The sequence below is a fragment of the Pinus tabuliformis genome, chromosome 1_2 (assembly GCF_031772625.1).
Source record: "Pinus tabuliformis cultivar Carrire ecotype Pingquan chromosome 1_2, CPIR1, whole genome shotgun sequence".
NCBI lineage: Eukaryota > Viridiplantae > Streptophyta > Pinopsida > Pinales > Pinaceae > Pinus > Pinus tabuliformis.
The window spans coordinates 742529707-742544883 of record NC_142298.1 but is presented as its reverse complement, the minus strand read 5'-3'; the positions used below and the strand labels follow the sequence as shown (position 1 = coordinate 742544883).

Sequence of the window (15177 nt, the reverse complement as noted above, 5' to 3'; positions counted from 1 at the left end):
ATGGCACTGAAGCGACTCTTACTCTCAAACCCTGTGGACATTATCTTCCTACAAGAAACTTTATGCAAAGCAGACTCGGCATCCTCCATTCTGGGTTCATGGCTACCTGGGTGGACTTTCTCGGCCATTGATGTCTCAGGCCGATCAGGAGGCATAGCTATAGGCTTCAAGAACAAATCTCTTATGCTAAAAAACATCTGGGGTGGAGGGGGTTTTCTGGGGGCAGAGATATACTCGAGAGACTTGGAGGAAAATCTCACAGTATTAAATGTCTATGGCCCCTGTGTAAACAGAGAGCATTTCTGGCAAAAGCTCCTTGGTTCCCCAATCCTTCAAGCGGAGAACATCATTCTGGGTGGAGATTTAAATTTCTCTATAGGGTTCTCCGAATCCTGGGGACATCTAGCTCAAATTGATCCCCTCTCTGATTACTTTGGGCAGCTACTTGAAGATCACCATTGGATTGATCTCCCTTCAGCTAAGCTCCAATACACTTGGAAGAACAACAGATCAGGGGATCAAAGCCTAGCGAGAAGGCTGGACCGTTTCATCATGAAAGAAGGGCTCTGCTCCCTTTTCCCTCGAGCTCGTCAATGGGTGGGAAGTGGAGGGATCTCGGACCATAGGCCCATTTTCCTGGAAATAGAAGCAAGACAACGAGCTCAAAATGCCCCATTTAAATTCAATGCAACTTGGCTCCGGGATCCATCATACTTAAAGTTGATAACGGATTACTGGATTGCTCACCCAATCTCTGAGAATATGGACCCAGCCAATGGTTTGGTTAGAAACCTCACCGAAATCAAAGGAAAATCTAGAGAATGGGCGAAAACAAAGAGGAAACAGGATGATCAGATTCTCTCCCAGGCGGAACAAGCAATTGAGGCCCTTGAAGAAAATTCAGATGGAACCTATATATCTCCTGAACAGAAAATTTTATTTGAAGACCTAATCAAAAGGAGATCTCAGATACTCAGAGATAGGGAGGACTCTTGGAGACTCAGGAGCAGAGCCATATGGCTCAAGGAGGGGGATGAAAATTCAAAATTTTTCCACCGTTTTGCAAATGGGCGAAAGGCGATCAACACTATTTGGGAACTGAAAGATGAATAAGGACATCAGGTCAGCAGTCAAGGGGAACTTGCACATCTTGCATCCTCACATTTTAAGAATATATACAAAGCTCCAGGACAAGCAAATCTCTTGGAAATAATGAGGGTTGCAGAACTTTTCCCAAGATTTGTGGATGAGGATGAGGCGGAGGAGCTGACTAAAGATATCTCTCTGGCGGAATTGGAAGCCACTATCAAAGGATTCCAAAAGGACAAAAGCCCGGGTCCTGATGGCTGGACTATTGAATTTTTCTCAGCCTTTTTTGAGCTTATTGGAAATGACATCCTCATGGCCATTAACCACTGCTGCCACAATGGATCTATCCCCTCTAGCATCAAAGCCACTTTCATTGCACTCATCCCAAAATCTGATAAGCCTGTATCTTTTAATGACTTCAGGCCTATCTCGCTTTGTAATTGTCTCTATAAGATCCTGGCCAAAATTCTAGCGAATAGGCTTAAACCCATCCTTTCGGCCAACATATCCTCTGAACAATTTGCTTTTCTCCACAAGCGCCAGATCCATGAAGCAATTGGCACTGCACAAGAACTCCTCCACTCTATGAAGAGCAAAAACCTTAAGGGTATGATTCTCAAGGTGGACCTCTCAAAAGCCTTTGATAGGGTAAATCTTCTTTACATCAGAATGCTCCTCACTCATCTGGGTTTCCCTTACCTATTCATCAAAAGAATCATGTGCTGCATCTCTGATGTATCTTTCAGTGTCCTCCTTAATGGTTCCCCCACCCCTTTTTTCACTGCTGAAAGAGGGCTCAGACAAGGTTGCCCCCTATCTCCCCTACTTTTTTTACTCATCATGGAAGGTCTAAGTCGATTGATTGCAGCAGAACACAGAAGAGGTCGTATAAAAGGAATCAAAATCACAGACAATTGTTTCCTCACACATCTCCTTTTGTGGATGATGTGCTAATTTTCCTAAATGGAGGTATGGCTGATTCATCGGCATTACATCAGGTATTCGATCTCTTTCAGAAAGCTACATGGATGGTAATAAATGTTCAAAAATCTACCCTTTCAGCGATCAGTTGTTCTCCACAAGAAGTCATCTATACCAGGAATCGCTTTCCTTTCCATATTCACCCAATGGAGGAAGGGCTAAAATACCTGGGTTTCCGGATCAAACATGGAGGTTACAGAATAGCAGATTGGATTTGGTTAATCTCTAAGGTGGAGAAAAGAATCAATGTCTGGTATAACAGATACCTTACTAGGGCAGGCAGACTCATTCTAATTAAAGTTGTGCTGGAAGCAACGCCGGTGTACTGGATGTCTTTGGCGTGGATACCTAGGGGGATACTATCTAGGCTTCAAAAAATTTGCTGCAGATTCTTATGGAAGGGATCAAATCAAGGAAATCTCTTTGCCTGGGTTAAATGGGACTCCATAGCTAAACCGAAAAAATGGGGAGGATGGGGAATTAAGAGATTAGATTTTTTTGCAAATGCTCTCGCTGCAAAAATGGGATGGCAACTCCTCACGTCCAATAGCCTCTGGCAGAAAGTTGTCTTGGAAAAATATATTGCACCTGAAAGTGTCTTCAGTTGGATCCGCAGGGAACATAGGGGAAGTGGTAATCACTCCATCATCTGGAAAGCTGTCCTAAACTCTCTTCCTCTAATCAGGGAGGGCTTGACTTGGAGAATTAAGCAGGGAAACTCTGTTCGCATTGGTGTCGACCCCTGGATTGGTTGTGGAAACATGCAAAGACTATCAGAGCGGCTCCTAACACATCTAAGGGATCAAGGAGTCACGCACATTGCCCATATTGCTGACCATGGAAATTCTGGTTTCCTCCATCAAGCTTGGAGGTCTTCCCGCGATCTCCACATTCCGGATCAATGGAGACAAGAATGGAATTCTTACACTGAGGCTCTCTCACAAGCTCACATCAGAATATCGGAGGGAGAAGATGAGATTGTTTGGGCCCATGCAAAATCAGGAACATACTCCCCAAAAGAAGGTTATTTGCAGCTAATGCAACATCACAGCCATGGTGGAAATCAATCTGGCATCTAAAAGTCGCCCCCAGAACTCGGCTACTCATGTGGGCTATACTCTCCAACAAGATTCCTACTGGGGCAAATCTGATCAAAAGGTCCTTCTATGGCCCCTTCTGGTGCCATCTCTGCAGAAGTAACGAGGAAGATACGGAACACTTATTTCTCACCTGTCCGGTGATTCTTGAATTATGGTCACTCCTCTCTTCTCGTTCCCCCTCCCTTCACCTGTGGCAAGGCCAGACTATAGCTGAGGCTTGGGGTAACTGGCAGGTACAGCACTCAGGAAAAGACAGGAACATACCTCTCCTCATGTGTTGGTCAATCTGGATCGCAAGAAATAGAGCAATTTTCGACCAAAAAATCCCACACTGGCCAATCACCATTGCCCACATATTAGCAGACCTCGCTCTCATTCCTGATGATCCTCCTCCGGCCCTCCCTCGATCCATCACCCCTGAACTCATTGACAAATCTTTCCCCTGGGCATACTTTGATGGCTCAGCCCAAGAGGATGGCTGTGGGGGGGGAGGCATTCTTTTCTTGCGTGAGAACCATTCATTCTCGCTACAAATTCCACTGGGAAGAGGCACAAACAATTATGCGGAACTCTCCACTGCAAAATTTCTCATATCCTTTGCACTAGAGAAAGGGTGCACAAAATTACAATTGTTTGGTGACTCAATGATTGTTTGCAATTGGCTAACAAGAAAATCAAATTGCACTGCTTTCTCTTTGAGACACATCCTGGATGAGGCACTCAGACTAACAGATGCTTTTGAAAATTTTGACTGTCGACATATATACAGGGAGCGCAACACTCGGGCGGACTACCTATCCAAACAAGCAGCGCAGAGGCAAGAAGAGACCTGGTTAATACAAGAAGATCGGGATGGTACCTTCTTTCAGCACTATCACAGACCCTTTGTTGAACAGGCACAAAGGGATGCTCACATTTGAAAGGGGTCCCAACATGCATAATCTTACTGTTATTTTGTTTATATGCTTTTACTTCTTTCTGGTTAAAAGACTGTAATGGACAATGGTGATAAAAACAAAACTATGATTATTTTTTGTAAAATTTTGGGCAGCAAGCTACAGCTGCACATCGATGTCTGAACAATGAAAACTCTATGTTGTTTATCTTTTTTTGATCTAATACCTTTCCAAACTCCTTGCGTGGACAACAGTTTGATGAGAGGAGAGAATACAATCTAGAATATCTGGTTTTTCTAGTGGCTTGGAACAATGACAACTCTATTTTGGTTTTCACTGAGAGGCAAACAGCCTCGGTATGCATATGCATAGCATCTACAAAATGTAATTTCTTATGATTAATAGAAATTGCGACTTTTTCTATGGGAAAAAAAAATAGAGAGATTCATCTTAACCATAAATCTATAACTGTCGAGAAGAATTAAATCTCTTTTACAAAACTTTTTTCAAATTTTACACTCTAAAAACAAAATTCATATCAAATAATTAATAAAATAAATATATATTGATTCAATTTAAAAACATAAACACTTATAAAAAAGCTTTAAAAATTTGTGTTGAAAGCTAGTATTTTTTTTGCTCATAGATCTATCAAATGCGTGGTGAGAATTTTAGAATTAGAATTCGACAACTTGTAATCCCAAATTTGTAAAGTTCTTCACTCGTATTTTACGTTTGCCACAATGGCAATTTATTTACATTTTACTCCTAGTTCGGAATTTTGATTTGCTGGGGCCAAGCCAAAAGTGATTCCTTCAAAAAGTTCAGACAACTGCTTGGAAACACACTGGGTAAAAATTATCTAAATTACATCACTTTTAGGGAAAGTTTATGGTAAAAATTTCAATGCTAATTTTGGTGTTCAGCATGGTTTTATATTTTTTTTAGTTTCAAGAGTACAGTGCATCCATGTTATTAAGTGAACTATTTTGAAGGATTTTTTTTAAGAAAATTTAAATTTTTAAAAATTCAAAAAGAAAGAAGAAAGAAAGAAAGAAATTATTTTAACGTCCACGAGGCTAAAGATAGCCTATGGGACATATTGCTTCTTCATCTGCTTGATGTATTCGGCCCTTTTCTGTGAAGCTTCAAAATAAATGCTCCCAGCTTCTCGACAAACCCCTCACTAAATAGATTATCCGAAGAGCTAGCTGCCAGCATATCTGCATATCTTTCCTTATTGTCTTTGAAGGCCTCGCATTCTAAAATGAAATGTTTTTCTGTTTCCACTTTTTAGGAAGAACAAAAAATGCATACTCTTTCCTCCCACACTTCCTTTGGCCTTTTCCAGCGCCCTGTTTCACAACGGAGTTGATGAGAATTAGTCCTTAACTGAGCAATAAGAATTTTGGCTCTCCAAGAGATATTGGCCTCTATGTATGTTTTTGGTTGATGACTATGAGTGGGATTAAACACTTCAATATAGTAATTTTTCTTTCTTCCTAGCTCCTTATCCCAAGTACGCTTGTGGAACTTTTCCATAACAAAAGCTTTTATCTCTTTGATGTTTATGGGACACGCGTTCAAGCAAATACCCCATTTACTAAACCATTTGTTATTTTTTTGCATCCAAATTTTTTTGCTCTTACACAATCTATCATTAAAGACAACCTTAGGCCATCTACCCTCTTCCATTTGCTCAATATTTTTTAAATGCCTTATGACTCGCACTATAGCAATTGCTTCAATAGGAGTAGTCCTTGTTTCACTTAACAAGATATCATAAGGAACTACACTTTTAATCTTAAATTTGTTTGTAATCAAACTCTTCTGAATTTTCTCAATTTGTCTCCACCGCATGTCAGATGTACTGTTGGCCCATAGTCCACAACCATAGAGAATCACTGGAATCACTAGAATCCTAAAAAGAGTTTGAGTGGTTTTCCAAGAATTCAAAACATTCACACAACATGGAAGAATAAACACATGAAGACACCATATATAAGTGGAAACCCCGAAGGGAGAAAACCATGAATTTTAGGCTAAAAGTGATGTGAAGGCAAGTTGCTACTCCTTTTTACATCATATTTTTGTAGGCTCTAACCTAAAGAGGCTCCTACCTCAAAGGAAGCTCCAACTCCCACAAGTTTTCTGCAAGCTACAACCCACAAGAAGCTCCTACCTCAACAAGCTATAACCTGTTCCTTTTCAATTACAACATAGAAGGGGATAGAAATATCTCAATCACAACATCATGTTACAAATGTTGGTTACCTCATTTACAATTTTGCTATCAAGTCTCCCGTTGCACTGCTTCTCCTTTTCACTTTGCATCTATTTCCTTGTTGCTCATCCTCTTTCTCATGCAGATTGTTTTTCTTCAAAAAAACTTTCTTTTCCATTCTCCATTGTACATTTTATAAGCAAGCCAACTTGGTTGTTTGTATTCTTTGCAAGAATATGAAATGAAACATTGTCTCTTAGACTTCCAAAAACTTCTCACAAGCTTGTCTTTTCACTTTTAGTTCTGAAAATTATTTGTAATACAAAATAGAGTTGAATTAATAGCTCATTCAGTAATAATTACAAGATTTGTATTATCTACATTTTCTGTTCAAAGAATATATGTATTTTAAGTTTTGTCTCAATGTTTAGCCTTGACATTGATTAGCATAGCCTTTGCACTTAACATCGCTTTCAACCTTTTATATTCAATAGTCAACATTTATGTACACTTCCCATTCAACATAAATTATCACCAATGTGCTTAGTGACATCAACAATCATGAACATTAATCAATCAACTTAACTTGAGATCAATGCCAATATTGCCAACATTCTCCCCCTTTGGCATTGATGGCAACACTAATATTCCTCCTTCCTGGCAAAAATAATATATCTTCTTCTGCCTCCATCTGTCTCGTGCCTCCCCCTTTGACATCAATGACAATGATTGTTTGTGACGAATTAGTCTCTGAGTTTCATGCCCTCGAGGAGATTCCATAATTCTGCATGTTATAAGTAGCAAATCTGGAAGGGTAAATGTTGCTCCAAGGTATAAATGATGAATTCTATTATTTGTAGTGTTGCCACTTGTAAGAAAGATAGAAACATGAATACATCATGGAGTATTAATAAGTAAGGAACGTTGACATGAAGGCTAAGTATGAATATGTTGAAGCATATGAATGTTGGAGCATGTGAATATGAAGACATCATTTGAATCTGAATATGAACACATGAGCATGAATATGAATACACTTTGGAATAATAATGAGTAAGGAATGCTACCAGGATGATCAATGAAGCCCAACAATGTTGCATATATAATAATGTTGCATATAGTAATGAAGACGATTAACATTGCATACACAAAATTTGTAATGCGCTTTCAAGGTAATGCCCCTTCAATGTAAAGTCTTTCCCATGTTGTGTAATTCTTTTTATTGAGCACTATGGAATTGAGATAGCTGGACCATCAAATTGTCAACACATTGTTTGAATGAACATTGTTGCAAATGGAAAATTAAGGCATCCAAAGAAAAGAAAGAACGCATTGGATAAACACATTGCAAAGCATTGTAAGAATTTTGTTGGGAGAACACTTTGTAAGGCATTGCATTGTAAGGTTGTTGAAAACATGGTTGAATATAACAAGCATAATAATAATAATATGCCTGCATATTAATTCAATGATTGCAATGAAAGTTGGAATATAATAATGCATTGTAATAATAATCGTGCAATATTATCACTGCATATGTCGGCAATAACATGTTGACTTTGCTCCAAGAATGAATTTGTATTAATGTTGCTCTGTCGCTCCATGTATTGTAATGTATTAATCAACAAGGCTTCCTAGAATTTGCAGCATTTGTTCTAAACTAAGCCACCGAACTTCAATCCCTAAATTCAATGGTGTTAAAAAGAACCACATACTTCCAACAAGAGCAACGTTTATGTATCCAACTCAAAAGCAACGTTTATGTATCCAACTCAAAAGCAGCTTTTATGCATCCAACACAAGAGTAACATTTATGCATCCAACGCAAGAGAGGCTTTTATGCATCCAACGCAATTAGTCACACTATTTTCTTCATTATTTTCACACTGCATTAATCTACACATTAAGCCAGCGCAATTATTTCAAGACTCATATTCACCACATTAATATTTCCTTCAACGCAATTATTTCAACACATTAATATTTCCTTCAAATGTATTCACCAAGCATTATTTCACCATACATCGTTTCAAGGCTCGTATTCACCACGCATTAATCCATGCATTATTTCATCATGCATTAATCGACCTGCATTATTTCACCACGCATTAATATTCCATGTGCTCCATGCCAACACATTAATATTTCCTTCAAAGGAATCAACATTGTGGAGCAAGCCATTAACGTTATCACTATTAACTTAGGTCATTGAGGAGTATGTTAGTCAGGCAATGGATGTTGGATGTTGCTCCAAATGTTCAAAAAACATAATGTTGGACTCAATACGTTGAGCTGCAGAGAAATACGTTGAGTTAATGATTACGCTAGAGGCATTGGCCTTTATCGTTCATATCCAAAATTGCAAGGTAAGTTTTGAAACAACATATTTGAAATGTAGGCCCCTATACAATTCGATTGTTACCCAAATATAATAAAGTTCATTGGTAGTTAGGGCTCAAAACCCTAATTCGACTCCTTGATATAGATCCATCTTATAATTGACATAGGTGGCAAGGATTTGGAGCGCTTGAAGGAGAGCAATGTAAGAGTTGAGTTTAGCAGCGTTTCTAGTTGTATCGTTGTGGTAAAAAAACCAAAAAGAAATTATGATTGATTGGCCATAATACTCCAATAATGAATGCAACGATAATATTATTGTTCAGTAATAATAATGATTTAAGCAACAATATATTCTCCAACGTTGAATATCTATTGTGCAGTGATAATAATAATACCAATGAATGCTTGATAATGCCATTGGAACATTTGATCATGATAATAATGCCATAATAATCACTAATGTTGTTGCAAGGCAATTAATGTTGAGGGAATCAAATAAAACTTCTCCAATAGAAACGTTTCCATGGAATATATGAACGATGCATATAATTACTCCCTTGCACACAATTATTTTGCTGCACATAATTATTCCTTTGCTCCACACATTATTTAACGTTGCTCTAATCCACTAGTTGTCAATACTATGTATGGTGTTGTCTTTATGTCCTTGACACCTTTACTCCAGTCAAATTTTGACCTTCATAATTGCAATTAAGCATTACCCTTCTTTGTCCCTGTGTTACTTTCCTTGTCACTATTTGTACCTTATCATGATGGATGAGGTTAGTGCATGCTTGGTTCTCTTTGATGGATGCCAATTTTTTTCTTTATGCTTACTTTCTCTGATTTCTTGAGCTTTCATGTATCTCTCGCTTCCTTTTTTTCTTTGAAGATTTAAGTGCAGGAAAATTATCAATGCTTAGTGATGCCCTTTTTAATGGCAGGCACTGGTAGCTTCTTATTCCACAATTTATTGTTCTCTAGAATTTCTTAGAGTCGAATGTCCAGAAATTGCATCTCAATGATTATAGAGAATAGGTTTGACAACACAATGGATTTAAATACATGTTCATTTGTTTGCTATGAAATGTATGAGGTTTATTTTTTCAATCTTGTGTAGATATGGAGAATGATTTCTTTATATAATTCCATTTCTTCTTTTGTAGGGTTACTGACTCTTCATTTATTCTTTCAGATGTAGGAATTTGATCTTCCTCAACTCATATGATGATTCTTTGCATAATTTCTTTCATAGTTTCACTTTGATCATGTAGCATCAATATTATCTAAATCTCTATGACCATAATAATGAAGCTGACGTGTTGCAATTGAGTGAGGCATGGCGTTTCAATCACCCATGGCCTTCAATTTCTAGAGACATTCTCATAATTTTCTTTTTATTATGCAATACAATAGATTTGAATGCTGATTTCTACATTGAATTCTTCAATATGTTTATTTGAAAGAATTTTCTCCTAGGGTATTTGATATTATAGAGTCTCATTTTCTTCAAAAGTCTGTCACTGCTTGAGATGTGATTGATGAGCAAGAATAATTTCCATTTTTTCTTCTTCTTTGTTGGAATGGAGAATGATCTCGCTGAAATTTCTTTTACACCTGATCTTTTGATTAGAACAATGATGGGTTCCTGATGAATTGAGTCCATACTCAAATTCCTATGAGATTGTGGATTTTTACAGGAACAGAAGATTGTACTTTGTTCAATTGCATTGTTGAAGTACCTCAGAACTTTCATCTTTTGTTGATAAATTCATTTTTATTTTTCAAGCATTCACAATAGTGTTCACAATAACAGTGCTGAAGGATTTAAAGAAGTCCTAGTGATACAGTGAAATTGCTACAACATTTGATTACTTGTTGAGATAGAAGCCTTCACATGGAGATTGCCAATAATAAGGTTTTGATGTAGATCTCATGATGCTTCATGATGAATGCATCTATAAAGCAAACATAAACATATATAGAGTTTGATCCTCCACTTGATGGAAATGCCCCCCTTTTTTTCTAGCATTTATTATATATATATAATAAATGCCAGAAAAAAAGGGGGGCATTTCCATCAAGTGGAGGATCAGACTCTCTCTCTCTCTCTCTCTCTCTCTCTCTCTCTCTCTCTCTATATATATATATATATATATATATATATATAATTTGCTCCTCCACTTTGATGTCAATGTCTTTGCTTTTGCTTCCATGTTTATATTTGGATGGCTCTTAGGTTTTCATACATCAGATTTTTAACGGGGATCATCATAATGTACATTGATGCATTCAGAAAATGAAGAATTTTGAGAAAAATTGATGATGCAATTATACAATAAGTTAGGCTTAACTTCCAACATGATTTGAATAGATATGCAATTGTCTTAGCAATGTTAGTACTGTGTATACTTGCAGAAATTTATTTACATGTTTATGTATCGGATATATACATGTGAAAAAAAAAATCATTGAAGAATGGACTTTTGAATGGTGAACCTGATTGATGTTGTTAGCTCTTGGAGAACGTGACTTGATTTCCCACTTTGATGATGCTTTTGTTCTTGTTGCTTCTTTAACTGCTCCAAATTATTGATATGATCATAAGCCCCGTGTTCCTCTTCATTACTTCTTCTTGCTCCTATAATATCCCCCTTAGATTGTGCTCAATTTCATATACTTTGTAGTAGTTTAGGTTCTCCTTTTGAAGTCACATTAGTGAAGAGAGTATGTAGGTATTATCCCTAGCTTATTTCTCAGATATTTAAATGGTTCTTTAGCAAGGGGTTTTGTAAATATGTCTGCTATTTGTTCCCTTGTGGGTATGTACTCCATCTTCACTATTTTCTCAGCCACTTGTTCTCTGAGAAAGTGGTACTTTATAGGGATATATTTAGTCTTTGAATGGAGCACAAGATTTTTTGTCCTTAAAATTTACCTTCATGTCCTGTAGTGTTTGTTTTGTTTCATTCACAATATTTGTGTGCAACAGGTTGCAGCTGCTATGTATTCAGCTTTTGTGGTAGATAGAGAAACTGATGTTTTTTTTTGCTTAGCCATGCCACCAAAGACTCTCCTAGGTATAATGCACCACTACTACTTGTTTCATCCACACAGCTTGCCCAATCTGCATCTATGTATGCTATCAATGTAAAATCCTTACATTTCGGATACCATAGACCATAGCATGTAGTCCCTTTCAAGTACCTGAATATTCTTTTTGTTGCTAACAAATGGCTTTGTTTGGGTGCTGATTAATACCTTGCTACTAATATGACCGCCAACATTATATCTGGTCGAGAAGATGTTAGGTATAACAAACTTCCTATCATAGATCTATATATCTTTTGATCCACATTAGGTGATTCATCATCTGCACATAGCTTACATCCCGTAGTCATGGGGGTTGAGACAGGTTTACAATCTTCCATTTGGAATCTTTTCAACATATCTCTTAGATATTTCTCTTGAGAAATGAATATGCCTCCAAGCTTTTGTAGGATTTGGAGCCCTATGTAGAAGGTAAGTTCTCCAATCATAGACATTTCGAACTCAGTCTTCATCTCTTCAGCAAACCATTCTACTAGATGATGTTTATTGTTGCCAAACATAATATCATCCACATACACAACTATAATCAGTAACTCATATCCATCAACCTTTATGTATAGATTACTATCAACTCCTCCTCTCTTGAACCCCTGTTTTTGAAGGTACTTGTCCAGTCTAGAGTACCACGCCCATGGTGCTTGTTTAAGACCATATAGTGCTTTCTTTAACTTGCAGACATAATTAGGCTTATCTGTCAATGAGAAACCTTCAGGTTGTTCCATATAGACTTCTTCATCAAGATCACCATTTAGGAAAGCAAACTTCATGTCCATTTGACACACCTTGAAATCATTGTAGCATGCAAAGGCCAAAAACATCCTGATTGCCTCCAATCTCACGACTGGTGCAAAGGTCTCTTCATAATCAAGTCCTTATACTTGTGAGTAACCCTTACACACGAGTCTAGATTTATTTCTAACAAGTCGACCATGTTCATTCATCTTATTTTTGAATACCCATTTTGTGCCAATGATATTCTTTCCGACAGGTCTTGGTTTTAGTTCCCAAGTCTTGTTCTTCTCAATTTGGTCTAACTCCTCATTCATAGCATCTATCAAAATTTTGTCTTTACTTGTCTCTTCAAATTTCTTTCGCTCTATCTATGACAACATGGCTATATGAACTTACTCAGATTTTTCTACTAGTTGCCTCCTCGTTTTGACTCCTTCACCTTTATCTCCAATAATTTGATTTTCAGGGTGATTATTTTGAGTGTGTCTTGAAGGTCCTTTTGAATGAGTCTCGGTATCTTATAATTCTTCATCTTGTACTTCATTCTCCTTAATGATATGATGATGATGATTTGGAGGATTTATAAAATTTGTGCTCTTGTTCTTATTGGGTAGCTCTTCATCAACCTTTACATTTATGCATTCCACAATATTATGCAATCTTTTATTATAACATATGTATCCCTTACTTTTTGACGAATATCCAAAAAATATTCCTTCATCATATTGAGCATCAAACTTTCCTAGATTTTCATCATTATTTTTGATATAACATTTACTCATGAATACTTTAAAATGTTTGATTGTTGATGGTTTCTCGTGCCATAGTTCATAAGGTATCTTATCACAATTTAGTATGAGATGTGCCTTATTGAGAATATGTACCGATGTATGCAGCGCTTCTGCCCAATAGGTTTGAGAAATGTTTCTTTCTTGCATCATGGCTCTGGCTATTTGCTGAACATACATGTTTTGTCTCTCTGCAACTCCATTTTGTTGTGGTGTGTCTGCAATAGTATATTGTTGTTTTATCCCAAATTCATTACATATGTCTGCAAACTCATTTGATGTAAATTCACCTCCTCTGTCTGACCTTATGCACTTTATCTTGCACCTTGTTTGATTTTATGCCAATGCCTTAAATGTTTTAAATTTCTCAAATGCTTCTGACTTATTTATGAGAAATTCCACCCAAGTCAATCTTGAATAGTCATCGATTACCAACATGAAATATTGTTCTCCTCCTGGTGCTTTTGTTCTGGAAGGCCCACACAAATCCATATGAACTAGCTGCAAAGGCTTACTACTTGATAGTTTATCTTTGATTTTGAATGATTTTTGTGTTTTTTTTTCCCATTTGACAAGACTTGCAAATAGTATTTTGAGGCTTCTTTATTGTTGGTAGATCTCCAACTACCCCCTTTTTGTTGATTTTGATGATGTGATCAAAGTTGAGATGCCCCAATCCCCTATGCCATAGTCAAGATTCATCTTGTTTGCTGATGTAGCATTCCTCACCCTCTTCTTTCAAGATATATACATTATTCTCAATTCGAACTCCTTTAGCCAGAATCTTCCCTGTAGATGTTGACTTGATTTCACAGTCTTGAGATCTAAAGAGAACATCACACCCTTTGTCACACATCTAACTTACACTCAACAAGTTATGTTTTAGACCATCTACAAACAATACATCTTGAGCCTTTCCTCTTCCATTGTTCAGATTGATTGTACCTTTTCCTCTAATTCTTCCTGCTTCATCATTACCGAATGTGACATTTCCAGTTTTATTTTCATTCAAGGAAACAAACTTGCCTTTATCTCCTGTCATATGTCTAGAGCAGCCACTGTCCACATACCATTTATTGTTTTGATCTTGAGCATACAGAACTAGATCACACTTATCCGGTTTCTTTTCTTCTACCTTCTTTCTCCATTGCATACATCCATTTATTCTATAAATGTTTTGAGATGTTAATCTATTGTCTTTAAGTTGACATTCATAAGACTTGTGCCCAAAGTTGTGACAATAGAAACATTCAATGATATCAAGGAGAGGAGCAAATGCATTTTTGTCTAGATTCATGTTTGTTTTAATGTTTGTGAATCCATTGTTTCTCATCTTAAAATTTCCCAAATCAATTCTTCTGACATAAGCTATACAATTTATGGCTTTATGTCCAAGAATCTAACCATCTTGACATTTGATAGTCTTATCTCCTGAAGAAGTGAGGTTTCTGATAGACTGTTGTTTGATTGTCCATTTCTTTTGCCTTTTGTACTTTACCGACAATGTCCCTTTGCAATTATTTACTTAATGTTGAAGTGTTGCTCAAATTTTTGTTCTCAGATTGATGTGAGTTGTCATCCTCTCCCCTCACAGCTTTTACAAAGGTGATTGTCCTTTTATTCTATGTCTTAGATTTACTGGGTTCTCCTTCATAGCCTAACCCAGTCTTTATGAGTGGAGACCTCTAAGAATTCAATATCACATCCAATTTTTCAGATCCTTTTATCTACTGAATATTCATGTTTAGTTCAATTTGAGCCTTCTCTAGCTTTTTCTTTAGACATACCACCTCTTCCTCCAATCTTTCACACTCCTGGTTTTTCTCTTTTATTTGCTTCATTAAAATGTCTTCCACCTTCTTTGCTTCTTCAAGTTCAAATTTCAACTTGATAATGTCTTCTAAATTTGATTCTTC

General features: G+C 36.9%; 2 protein-coding genes across 2 annotated transcripts; both read left to right on the top strand.

Annotated features, from left to right (window-relative positions):
* On the top strand, positions 1–1113 carry LOC149207898 (uncharacterized). The gene has a single exon (XM_089398173.1). It carries the CDS (start codon positions 1–3, stop codon positions 1111–1113), a length of 1113 nt encoding a protein of 370 aa, XP_089254299.1.
* Positions 1114–1212: 99 nt separating this feature from the next.
* LOC149207897 (uncharacterized) lies at positions 1213–3149 on the top strand. Its single transcript, XM_089398172.1, has 2 exons — positions 1213–1737; positions 2088–3149. Exons 1-2 carry the CDS (start codon positions 1213–1215, stop codon positions 3147–3149), a joined length of 1587 nt encoding a protein of 528 aa, XP_089254298.1.
* Positions 3150–15177: the final 12028 nt, after the last annotated feature.

Coding starts and splice junctions, on each gene's coding strand:
- LOC149207898 (XM_089398173.1), top strand. CDS start 1: ATGGCACTGAAGCGACTCTTACTCTCAAACCCTGTGGACATTATCTTC.
- LOC149207897 (XM_089398172.1), top strand. CDS start 1,213: ATGAGGGTTGCAGAACTTTTCCCAAGATTTGTGGATGAGGATGAGGCG. Junction 1,738..2,087: donor TCTCAAAAGCCTTTGATAGG/GTAAATCTTCTT, acceptor GCATTACATCAG/GTATTCGATCTCTTTCAGAA.